General features: G+C 47.4%; 1 protein-coding gene across 1 annotated transcript in view; it reads left to right on the forward strand.

Moving 5' to 3' along the window:
• Positions 1-12,500, forward strand: part of LOC118377407 (piezo-type mechanosensitive ion channel component 2-like) — a gene marked incomplete at its 5' end in the record, with an annotated part of 307,558 nt that overhangs the window by 246,222 nt on the left and 48,836 nt on the right. Inside the window, 2 exons of the mRNA XM_052477385.1 lie at positions 3,494-3,699; positions 5,945-6,121. Coding sequence (XP_052333345.1) covers positions 3,494-3,699; positions 5,945-6,121 — 383 coding nt within the window. The remainder of the gene's footprint in view (positions 1-3,493; positions 3,700-5,944; positions 6,122-12,500) is intronic.

Raw genomic sequence — 12,500 nt, forward strand, 5'->3', positions numbered from 1 at the left:
ATCTCAATTCAAGGGCTCAGACACAAGAGGCTTGTGGCAGGGTCTACAGTCAATCACGGACTACAAGAAGAAACCCAGCCCAGTCACGGACCAGGATGTCTTGCTCCCAGGCAGACTAAATAACTTTTTTGCCCGCTTTGAGGACAATACAGTGCCACTGACACGGCCTGCAACGAAAACATGCGGTCTCTCCTTCACTGCAGCCGAGGTGAGTAAGACATTTAAACGTGTTAACCCTCGCAAGGCTGCAGGCCCAGACGGAATCCCCAGCCGCGCCCTCAGAGCATGCGCAGACCAGTTGGCCGGTGTGTTTACGGACATATTCAATCAATCCCTATACCAGTCTGCTGTTCCCACATGCTTCAAGAGGGCCACCATTGTTCCTGTTCCCAAGAAAGCTAAGGTAACTGAGCTAAACGACTACCGCTCCGTAGCACTCACTTCCGTCATCATGAAGTGCTTTGAGAGACTAGTCAAGGACCATATAACCTCGACCCTACCTGACACCCTAGACCCACTCCAATTTGCTTACCGCCCAAATAGGTCCACAGACGATGCAATCTCAACCACACTGCACACTGCCCTAACCCACCTGGACAAGAGGAATACCTATGTGAGAATGCTGTTCATCGACTACAGCTCGGCATTCAACACCATAGTACCCTCCAAGCTCGTCATCAAGCTCGAGACCCTGGGTCTCGACCACGCCCTGTGCAACTGGGTACTGGACTTCCTGACGGGCCGCCCCAGGTGGTGAGGGTAGGCAACAACATCTCCTCCCCGCTGATCCTCAACACGGGGGCCCCACAAGGGTGAGTTCTGAGCCCTCTCCTGTACTCCCTGTTCACCCACGACTGCGTGGCCACGCACGCCTCCAATTCAATCATCAAGTTTGCGGACGACACAACAGTGGTAGGCTTGATTACCAACAACGACGAGACGGCCTACAGGGAGGAGGTGAGGGCCCTCGGAGTGTGGTGTCAGGAAAATAACCTCACACTCAACGTCAACAGAACTAAGGAGATGATTGTGGACTTCAGGAAACAGCAGAGGGAACACCCCCCTATCCACATCGATGGAACAGTAGTGGAGAGGGTAGCAAGTTTTAAGTTCCTCGGCATACACATCACAGACAAACTGAATTGGTCCACTCACACTGACAGCGTCGTGAAGAAGGCGCAGCAGCGCCTCTTCAACCTCAGGAGGCTGAAGAAATTCGGCTTGTCACCAAAAGCACTCACAAACTTCTACAGATGCACAATCGAGAGCATCCTGGGGGCTGTATCACCGCCTGGTACGGCAACTGCTCCACCCTCAACCGTAAGGCTCTCCAGAGGGTAGTGAGGTCTGCACAACGCATCACCGGGGGCAAACTACCTGCCCTCCAGGACACCTACACCACCCGATGTTACAGGAAGGCCATAAAGATCATCAAGGACATCAACCACCCGAACCACTGCCTGTTCACCCCGCTATCATCCAGAAGGCGAGGTCAGTACAGGTGCATCAAAGCTGGGACCGAGAGACTGAAAAACAGCTTCTATCTCAAGGCCATCAGACTGTTAAACAGCCACCACTAACATTGAGTGGCTGCTGCCAACACACTGTCATTGACACTGACCCAACTCCAGCCACTTTAATAATGGGAATTGGTGGGAAATGATGTAAATATATCACTAGCCACTTTAAACAATGCTACCTTATATAATGTTACTTACCCTACATTATTCATCTCATATGCATACGTATATACTGTACTCTACATCATCGACTGCATCCTTATGTAATACATGTATCACTAGCCACTTTAACTATGCCACTTTGTTTACTTTGTCTACATACTCATCTCATATGTATATACTGTACTCGATACCATCTACTGTATGCTGCCCTGTACCATCACTCATTCATATATCCTTATGTACATATTCTTTATCCCCTTACACTGTGTATAAGACAGTAGTTTTGGAATTGTTAGTTAGATTACTTGTTGGTTATCACTGCATTGTCGGAACTAGAAGCACAAGCATTTCGCTACACTCGCATTAACATCTGCTAACCATGTGTATGTGACAAATAAAATTTGATTTGATTTACCTACACTCTAACCACTAGGCTACCTGCCGCCCCTACACTCTAACTACTAGGCTACCTGCCGCCCCTACACTCTAACCACTAGGCTACCTGCCGCCCTTCACTCTAACCCCTAGGCTACCTGCCGCCCCTACACTCGAACCACTAGGCTACCTGCCGCCCCTACACTCTAACCACTAGGCTACCTGCCTCCTCTACACTCTAACCACTAGGCTACCTGCCTCCTTTACACTCTAACCACTAGGCTACCTGCCGCCTCTACACTCTAACCACTAGGCTACCTGCCTCCTCTACACTCTAACCCCTAGGCTACCTGCCTCCTCTACACTCTAACCACTAGGCTACCTGCCGCCTCTACACTCTAACCTCTAGGCTACCTGCCCCCCCTACACTCTAACCACTAGGCTACCTGCCGCCTCTACACTCTAACCACTAGGCTACCTGCCTCCCCTACAGGCTCTAACCACTAGGCTACCTGCCCCCTCTACACTCTAACCACTAGGCTACCTGCCTCCTCTACACTCTAACCCCTAGGCTACCTGCCGCCTCTACACTCTAACCACTAGGCTACCTGCCTCCCTACACTCTAACCACTAGGCTACCTGCCGCCTCTACACTCTAACCACTAGGCTACCTGCCGCCTCTAACCCCTACTCTAACCACTAGGCTACCTGCCGCCTCCCCTCTAACCACTAGGCTACCTGCCTCCCCTACACTCTAACCCCTAGGCTACGTGCCTCCTCTACACTCTAACCACTAGGCTACCTGCCTCCCCTACAGTCTAACCACTAGGCTACCTGCCTCCCCTACACTCTAACCACTAGGCTACCTGCCGCCTCTACACTCTAACCACTAGGCTACCTGCCTCCCCACACTCTAACCCCTAGGCTACGTTTCTCCTCTACACTCTAACCACTAGGCTACCTGCCTCCTCTACACTCTAACCCCTAGGCTACCTGCCTCCTCTACACTCTAACCACTAGGCTACCTGCCGCCCCTACACTCTAACCACTAGGCTACCTGCCTCCTCTACACTCTAACCACTAGGCTACCTGCCTCCCCTACACTCTAACCCCTAGGCTACGTTTCTCCTCTACACTCTAACCACTAGGCTACCTGCCTCCTCTACACTCTAACCACTAGGCTACGTGCCTCCTCTACACTCTAACCACTAGGCTACGTGCCTCCTCTACACTCTAACCACTAGGCTACCTGCCTCCTCTACACTCTAACCTCTAGGCTACCTGCCGCCTCTACACTCTAACCACTAGTCTACCTGCCGCCCCTTTGAGTATCTTGTCTTACATAAACACTCTTTAAATAGTTAGATTACATTTTTTGACTTTGATATGTAGCAAACTAGATTAAATGACTATCCTGATCTAACCTCCCCCTGCAGGGCAACGTCCCGTCCAGAGAGAGTATCCATGTGTTCTACCAGAAGCAGATGCGTATGAGCATGTCTCGGGGGTCCAGCCTGGACCGGCTCAGTGAGGAGGACAGTGCGTCGGGGGGGTCTCACAGGGTCCACAGGAGGAGAGGGGACTATCGCATGGAGAGCCAGGACAGCATGGCATCGTTGGCATCACGAGACAGCATATCCAGGTAAGTGTTTTCGTACGTGTAATCATGTGAATCAAATGTACATTTGACATGTCAGTCATTTAGCAGACGCTCTTATCCTGAACAACTTACAGTCAGTTCATTCATCTTAATAAGATGACTAGGTGGGACAACCACATATCACAGGGATAGAAAGTACATTTAACCTCCATATCGTAGCTATTAGTAGAGTCAGAGCTAGGGGGGGGTCAAGTCCTGGTTAAGGGCTGTGGGGGTCAGTAGAGTCAGAGCTAGGGGGAGGGGGGGGGTCAAGTCCTGGTTAAGGGCTGTGGGGGTCAGTGGAGTCAGAGCTAGGGGAGGGGGTCAAGTCCTGGTTAAGTGCTGTGGGGGGCAGTAGAGTCATAGCTAGGTGGGTCAAGTCCTGGTTAAGTGCTGTGGGGGTCAGTGGAGTCAGAGCTAGAGGGAGGGGGTCAGTCAGGTTAAGTGCTGAGCTTGGGGGGGGTTAAGTCCTGGTTTAGTGCTGTGGGGGTCAGTAGAGTCAGAGCTTGGGGGGTTAAGTCCTGGTTTAGTGCTGTGGGGGTGAGTAGAGTCAGAGCTTGGGGGGGGGGTTAAGTCCTGGTTTAGTGCTGTGGGGGTCAGTAGAGTCAGAGCTTGGGGGGTTAAGTCCTGGTTTAGTGCTGTGGGGGTCAGTAGAGTCAGAGATTGGCGGGGGGTTAAGTCCTGGTTTAGTGCTGTGGGGGGTCAGTAGAGTCAGAGCTTGGGGAGGGGGTTAAGTCCTGGTTTAGTGCTGTGGGGGTCAGTAGAGTCAGAGCTTGGGGGGGGGGTTAAGTCCTGGTTTAGTGCTGTGGGGGTCAGTAGAGTCAGAGCTTGGGGGGGGTTAAGTCCTGGTTTAGTGCTGTGGGGGTCAGTAGAGTCAGAGCTTGGGGGGGGGTTAAGTCCTGGTTTAGTGCTGTGGGGGTCAGTAGAGTCAGAGCTTGGGGGGTTACGTGCTGGTTTAGTGCTGTGGGGGTCAGTAGAGTCAGAGCTTGGGGGTGGGGTTAAGTCCTGGTTTAGTGCTGTGGGCATCAGTAGAGTCAGAGCTTGGGGTGTTAAGTCCTGGTTTAGTGCTGTGGGGGTCAGTAGAGTCAGAGCTTGGGGGGTTAAGTCCTGGTTTAGTGCTGTGGGGGTCAGTAGAGTCAGAGCTTGGGGGGTTAAGTCCTGGTTTAGTGCTGTGGGGGTCAGTAGAGTCAGAGCTTGGGGGGGGTTAAGTCCTGGTTTAGTGCTGTGGGGGTCAGTAGAGTCAGAGCTTGGGGTGTTAAGTCCTGGTTTAGTGCTGTGGGTGTCAGTAGAGTCAGAGCTTGGGGGGTTAAGTCCTGGTTTAGTGCCGTGGGGGTCAGTAGAGTCAGAGCTTGGGGGGTTAAGTCCTGGTTTAGTGCTGTGGGGGTCAGTAGAGTCAGAGCTTGGGGTGTTAAGTCCTGGTTTAGTGCTGTGGGGGTCAGTAGAGTCAGAGCTTGGGGGGTTAAGTGCTGGTTTAGTGCTGTGGGGGTCAGTAGAGTCAGAGCTTGGGGGGTTAAGTCCTGGTTTAGTGCTGTGGGGGTCAGTAGAGTCAGAGCTTGGGATGTTAAGTCCTGGTTTAGTGCTGTGGGGGTCAGTAGAGTCAGAGCTTGGGGGTTAAGTCCTGGTTTAGTGCAGTGGGGTCAGTAGAGTCAGAGCTTGGGGGGTTAAGTCCTGGTTTAGTGCTGTGGGCGTTGAGGTGAGAAGGGGGATTATTCAACATACAGTTTGAAGAGATTGGGTTTCAGATGTTTTTGGAAGATGGGCAGGTTCCAAGACAGAGAAGAGCTTGGACTGGGCTGAGCGGGAGCTGACCTCCCGTTGGGGTGGGAGGGCCAAAAGACCTGAGGTGGCAGAACGGAGTGCTCGGGTTGGGGTGTCGGTTTTGAGCATAAAATCAAAGTGTATTGGTCAGATGTACACAGTACAGAGAAATGCTTACTTGCTGACTCTCCTCAACAATGCAGTACAATAAAAATATCAATCAAGAATCAAACGCCAAATACAAAAGTCTACAAATAACAAGTAGTAATAAAAAGCAGAAGAAAAGACTGTGGAGAGTCCTATTATTTCATTCTATATCTAATTCTAGGGCTTGATCAGTATCTTCAGCATTGGCGATGAGAAATCACATCACCACTATTACCATTTGGAAACTTCCACATCTTTAGCCGTGTCATGTGGAAGCCATGTTGTAACCATTGTGTCATCCCACTCATTTATTCCTCATCTCTCCGTCCCTTTATCGCATCAGTGCCTTCACTGAGGCCACCATGCTGTTCTCCCGCCAAGACACCCTGGACGAGCTGGACGGAATGCCGTCAGACGTTCCCATTCCCAAAACCAGTGAACGTGCCCGGCCAAAACTCCGTAAGATTTACGGCCTGGATGCCTCCAAATCAACTGACAGCAGCAGCAGCCAAGTGTCCAGGTGCCTGGTCCAAGCTGAAATCTTCCTCTTTCTCCTTCACCTCCTCTTCCATCCTCTTTGTCACTCTCTTCTTCCACCTCCTCATCCCCTCCACTTCTTTCTCATCCTCCTCTTCCTCTTCCTTCTGTCGTGACGTTAGTATCATTCATGTGACAAATGCTATTCATCGAATAATTAACTATGTTTATAATTACGTGATCAAATTAATCAGGTAACCATTAACTCAGTATTCTGGGGCACCACGGGAAAAGTTTGTTTAACCTCTCTAGGGTACGTGGGACGCTAGCGTCCCATCTGGCCAACATCCAGTGAGGTTTCAGAGCGCCAAATTCAATTACAGAAATGCTCATTATAAAAATTCAGAAAACAAAACATATTTTACATAGGTTTAAAAATGAACTACTCGTTAAACCAACCACAGTGTCATATTTATGAAATGCTTTTCGGCGAAAGCATACCTAGCCCAGAACATACCTAGCCCAGAACATACCTAGCCCAGAACATACCTAGCCCAGAACATACCTAGCCCAGAACATACCTAGCCCAGAACATACCTAGCCCAGAACATACCTAGCCCAGAACATACCTAGCCCAGAACATACCTAGCCCAGAACATACCTAGCCCAGAACATACCGGGCCAGAACATACCTAGCCCAGAACATACCTAGCCCAGAACATACCTAGCCCAGAACATACCTAGCCCAGAACATACCTAGCCCAGAACATACCGGGCCAGAACATACCTAGCCCAGAACATACCTAGCCCAGAACATACCGGGCCCAGAACATACCTAGCCCAGAACATACCTAGCCCAGAACATACCGGGCTAGAACATACCTAGCCCAGAACATACCTAGCCCAGAACATACCTAGCCCAGAACATACCTAGCCCAGAACATACCTAGCCCAGAACATACCTAGCCCAGAACATACCTAGCCCAGAACATAGCCCAGTTGACAAATTATTACAAACAGTAACCAGCCAAGCAGAAGCGTTACAAAATCCTTTACCTTTGATGATCTTCATATGGTGGCAATCAGAAGACATTCATTTACTCAATAAATGTTCCTTTTGTTCGATGTCTCTTTATACCCAAAAACCTCGTTAGCACGTTTACTTCAGTAATCCACAGGCTCAAACGCAGTCAAAACAATCAGACAAAAAGTTCATAGAAACATGTCAAACGATGTTTATATTCAATCCTATTCAATCCTCAGGTTGTTTTTTTAGCCGAAATGATCTATAATATTTCAACCGGACAATAACGTCGTGAATATTAAAGGTAAACAAGAAATGCACTTGAGCATGAAAAAGCTCTGCGTCACGGTAGGGTCCATTTTTCTCAGGTTTTGTTCTGGTTTTGGTTTTGTTCTGTTATACTCACAGACACTATTTTAACAGTGTTTGTAAACTTTAGAGTGTTTTCTATCCAAATCGACCAGTTATATGCATATCATGTATTCTGGGCCCGAGTAGCAGGCCGTTTAATTTGGGCATGCTTTTCATCCAAAATTCTGAATGCTGCCCCCTACCCTAGAGAGGTTAATGAGTTACCGTTTCCCAAATGAACTTAAAGAATATCAGAATATCGATTTCCTAGCAGTCACTAATTAATTCATTTCCGAATCAGTCTCATTCTGAACGTCGCATAATTCGCAAATCCGAGTCTCACTAAATCATTCCTCATCACACCAATTGAGTTGATTATTTATTTACTAACAAGCTAAGTGATAATATAAGATAAACAAACACACAGTCTGGGCTATTGATTAGAACTTAGTACAACAAACCGGTCCCTAGTGGACCAACATGATATGACACGTGTTACACAAAATGGGGATTTAGAAAGAGAAAGAGGGAGAGGGAGAGAGAGAGAAAGTGCACGAGAGAAAAGCACACTTGGATACATTTGTAAACTATGCTTAGTTTTAGCCCTAACACCTTACCCCGAACTGCCTTATGGGTCAGAATTATACTGAACGTATTTACTTGTTGAAAGTCTCTGTCTCTTTTTCTTCGTGGACCGAGTTCCGCTTAGGAGGTTTAGCCGACGACCTTCTACTCCGATGGCGGCTTGTCCTCCGTTACCGGGTGTATGTCTCTGATTGTCCACATGATGTCACACTTTCCTTTCTCTTGGTTGTCTGTTCCTTGAACTCGTTCTTTTCTCAGGAAGCTTAAACAGCCATGTTGACGCTCCCAGCCTGGTTAGGAGGGCTGTGTAGACAACCAATGATTTGAAGAGAATAGCTGTTGACGCTCCCAGCCTGGTTAGGAGGGCTGTGTAGACAACCAATGATTTGAAGAGAATAGCTGTTGACGCTCCCAGCCTGGTTAGGAGGGCTGTGTAGACAACCAATGATTTGAAGAGAATAGCTGTTGACGCTCCCAGCCTGGTTAGGAGGGCTGTGTAGACAACCAATGATTTGAAGAGAATAGCTGTTGACGCTCCCAGCCTGGTTAGGAGGGCTGTGAAGACAACCAATGATTTGAAGAGAATAGCTGTTGACGCTCCCAGCCTGGTTAGGAGGGCTGTGTAGACAACCAATGATTTGAAGAGAATAGCTGTCTGGTTCTCCTGGAATTCACCTTCTTAGATACAGTCAATCAATCAATCAATCAATCAGATATATTTATAAAGCCCTTCTTACATCAGCTGATGTCACAAAGTGCTGTACAGAAACCCAGCCCAAACAGCAAGCAATGCAGATGTAGAAGCACAGTGGCTCGGAAAAACTCCCTAGAAAGGCCAGAACCTAGGAAGAAACCTAGAGAGGAACCAGGCTCTGAGGGATGGCCAATCCTCTTCTGAGATTATAACAGTACATGGTCAAGATGTTCAAACATTCATAGATGACCAGCAGGGTCAAATAATAATCATTACAGTGGTTGTCGAGGGTGCAACAGGTCAGCAACTCAGGAGTGAATGACAGTTGGCTTTTCATACTCGATCATTCAGAGTTAGAGACAGCAGGTACGGTAGAGAGAGAGAGTCGAAAACAGCAGGTCCAGGACAAGGTAGCACGTCCGGTGAACAGGTCAGGGTTCCATAGCCGCAAGCGGCAAAACAGTTGAAACTGGAGCAGCAACACGACCAGGTGGACTTGGGACAGCAAGGTGTCATTAGGCCAGGTAGTCCTGAGGCATGGTCCTAGGGCTCAGGTCCTCCGAGAGAGAAAGAGAGGGCGAAAGAGATGGAGAGAGAGTTAGAGGGAGCATACTTAAATTCACACAGGACACTGGATAAGACAGGAGAAATACTTCAGATTTAACAGACTGACCCTAGCCCCCCATAAAACTAGAGCCTGCACCACTCGACCACCCGACTGGACAATAATCAAGATAACATCAAACTAGAGCCTGCACCACTCGACTGGACAATAATCAAGATAACATCAAACTAGAGCCTGCACCACTCGACCACACGACTGGACAATAATCAAGATAACATCAAACTAGAGCCTGCACCACTCGACCACCCGACTGGACAATAATCAAGATAACATCAAACTAGAGCCTGCACCACTCGACCACCCGACTGGACAATAATCAAGATAACATCAAACTAGAGCCTGCACCACTCGACCACACGACTGGACAATAATCAAGATAACATCAAACTAGAGCCTGCACCACTCGACCACACGACTGGACAATAATCAAGATAACATCAAACTAGAGCCTGCACCACTCGACCACACGACTGGACAATAATCAAGATAACATCAAACTAGAGCCTGCACCACTCGACCACCCGACTGGACAATAATCAAGATAACATCAAACTAGAGCCTGCACCACTCGACCACCCGACTGGACAATAATCAAGATAACATCAAACTAGAGCCTGCACCACTCGACCACACGACTGGACAATAATCAAGATAACATCAAACTAGAGCCTGCACCACTCGACCACCCGACTGGACAATAATCAAGATAACATCAAACTAGAGCCTGCACCACTCGACTGGACAATAATCAAGATAACATCAAACTAGAGCCTGCACCACTCGACCACCCGACTGGACAATAATCAAGATAACATCAAACTAGAGCCTGCAGCATTTTGCTTGAGGAATGTGTTGTCAAAAAAACCCAGAGCATCTCTTTACCTCGGACATACCTGTCCCCATCTTTACAACCGTTGAATCTGACCATTTACAACCATGTGCTGACCATGACAGTTTACAATTTAAGGTAACACCAAGTAATTCATCTCCTCAATTTGTTCAGCATTCATTACCAGATTGAGGTGAGGGCTATAACTTTTAAGGAAGAATTTGTACAAAACACAATGCTCTATAAACTCCTTATCGCTATCATGGACATCCCTAAGAGGAATATGGTATTGGTATCTGAAAAGAACAAGGAAACTATTAACAACAAATTCTTTGAATTCGTAATGCTCAAAGTCATCTGCAATCATCTTCTCCTCATTAACCATATATCAGATTCACTCCAGATTTTGTATTTGTTTGTTTTTTTGGGGGGGTTATTGCATTCAAATATGGCTGCACTGTACCTATAGAATAATGTTAGCACATATGCTAATGCTAGACAATAATTGTACAATCTTCTTCTCATGAAGGATTGACTCCAGTTTTGGTATATAGACTCCACTCGGAGTGTGGTGTCAGCAAAACAAACTCTCTCTCAACGTCAACAAAAGAAAGGAAATGATCGTGGATTTCAAGAAACAGCAGAGGGAACACCCTCCTATCCATATCGACGGGACAGCAGTGGAGGAGGTGGAAAGTTTTAAGTTCCTCGGCGTACACATCACGGACAAACTGAAATGATCCACCCACACAAACAGTGTGGTGAAGAAGGCGCAGCAGCGTCTCTTCAACCTCGGGAGGCACAAATGTGGCTTCTCACCTAAAACCCTCACAAACTAACAAAATGCACAATTGAGAACATCACCACCTGGTACAGCAACTACAATACCTACGACCGCAAGAGGGTGGTGCGGTCTGCACAACGCATCACCGGAGGCAAACAACCTGCCCTCCAGGACCCGATGTCACAGGAAGGCCAAAAAGATCATAGAGGGTGGCTGGGTAGTGGTTAGAGTGTTGGAATAGTAACCGAAAGGTTGCAAGTTCAAATCCCCGAGCTGACAAGGTACAAATCTGTCGTTCTGCCCCTGAACAGGCAGTTAACCCACTGTTCCTAGGCCGTCATTGAAAATAAGAATTTGTTCTTAACTGACTTGCCTAGTAAAATAAAAATAATAAAAAAACGCCACTGCCTGTTCACCCCGCTATCATCCAGAAGGCGAGGTCAGTACAGGTGCATCAAAGCTGGGGCCGAGAGACTGAAAAACAGCTTCTATCTCAAGGCCACAGAGAGGCTGCTGCTGCCTACGTTCAGACTTGAAATTATTTGGGCACTTTAATAAATGGATCACTAGTCACTTTAATAATGTTTACATATCTTGCGCTATTCATCTCATATGTATAAACTGTATTTTATACCAATTGCGTCTTGCCTATGCCGCGCTGTCATTGCTCATCCATATATATATGTATATATTCTTAATCCATTCCGTACTCAGATTTGTGTGTATTAGGGAGTTGTTGTGGAATTGGTAGATTACATGTTAGATATTGCTGCACTGTCGGAACTAGAAGCACAAGCATTTCGGCTACACTCGCATTAACATCTGCGAACCATGTGTATGTAACCAATAAAATTTGATTTGATCATTTGGCTTCTAAATGAATTTTAGAATGATTAGTTGCTGCATTCAAAGTCGGCCACACTAACCAACCTACTAGCACTAGCACAACCTACTAGCACAACCTACTAGCACTAGCACAACCTACTAGCACTAGCACAACCTACTAGCACTAGCACAACCTACTAGCACTAGCACAACCTACTAGCACTAGCACAACCTACAGCACTAGCACAACCTACTAGCACTAGCACAACCTACAGCACTAGCACAACCTACTAGCACTAGCACAATCTACTAGCACTAGCACAACCTACTAGCACTAGCACAACCTACTAGCACTAGACTAAACTTCACTTGCGTCATCCTTGTGGTATTGAGGGATAAACTAATGGTTTCACTAATTGCACGTAAAGGAAGATAGCAAGCACTCCATCCTGTAGGAACTTTCTTATCCAACTGTTTTCTGTGTCCTTTTTTTGTCATCTTGTGAACCCCGTTCATTGCTCCTCACAGCTATATTTATCACTTCATCATCACATGTGGTTTGTCAGTCATCCTTGTAAATGTTGTTTCTGTTTCCTCAAAACACATAAAGCACTCAAACTACAGTAAATATTTTTCTCTACCTCTAAAACTACACAATGGTACATTGGGCTGTTGAGTGAGTGTCACCTGAATACTGTCCACTTT

This window comes from Oncorhynchus keta, chromosome 23 (assembly GCF_023373465.1).
Source record: "Oncorhynchus keta strain PuntledgeMale-10-30-2019 chromosome 23, Oket_V2, whole genome shotgun sequence".
NCBI lineage: Eukaryota > Metazoa > Chordata > Actinopteri > Salmoniformes > Salmonidae > Oncorhynchus > Oncorhynchus keta.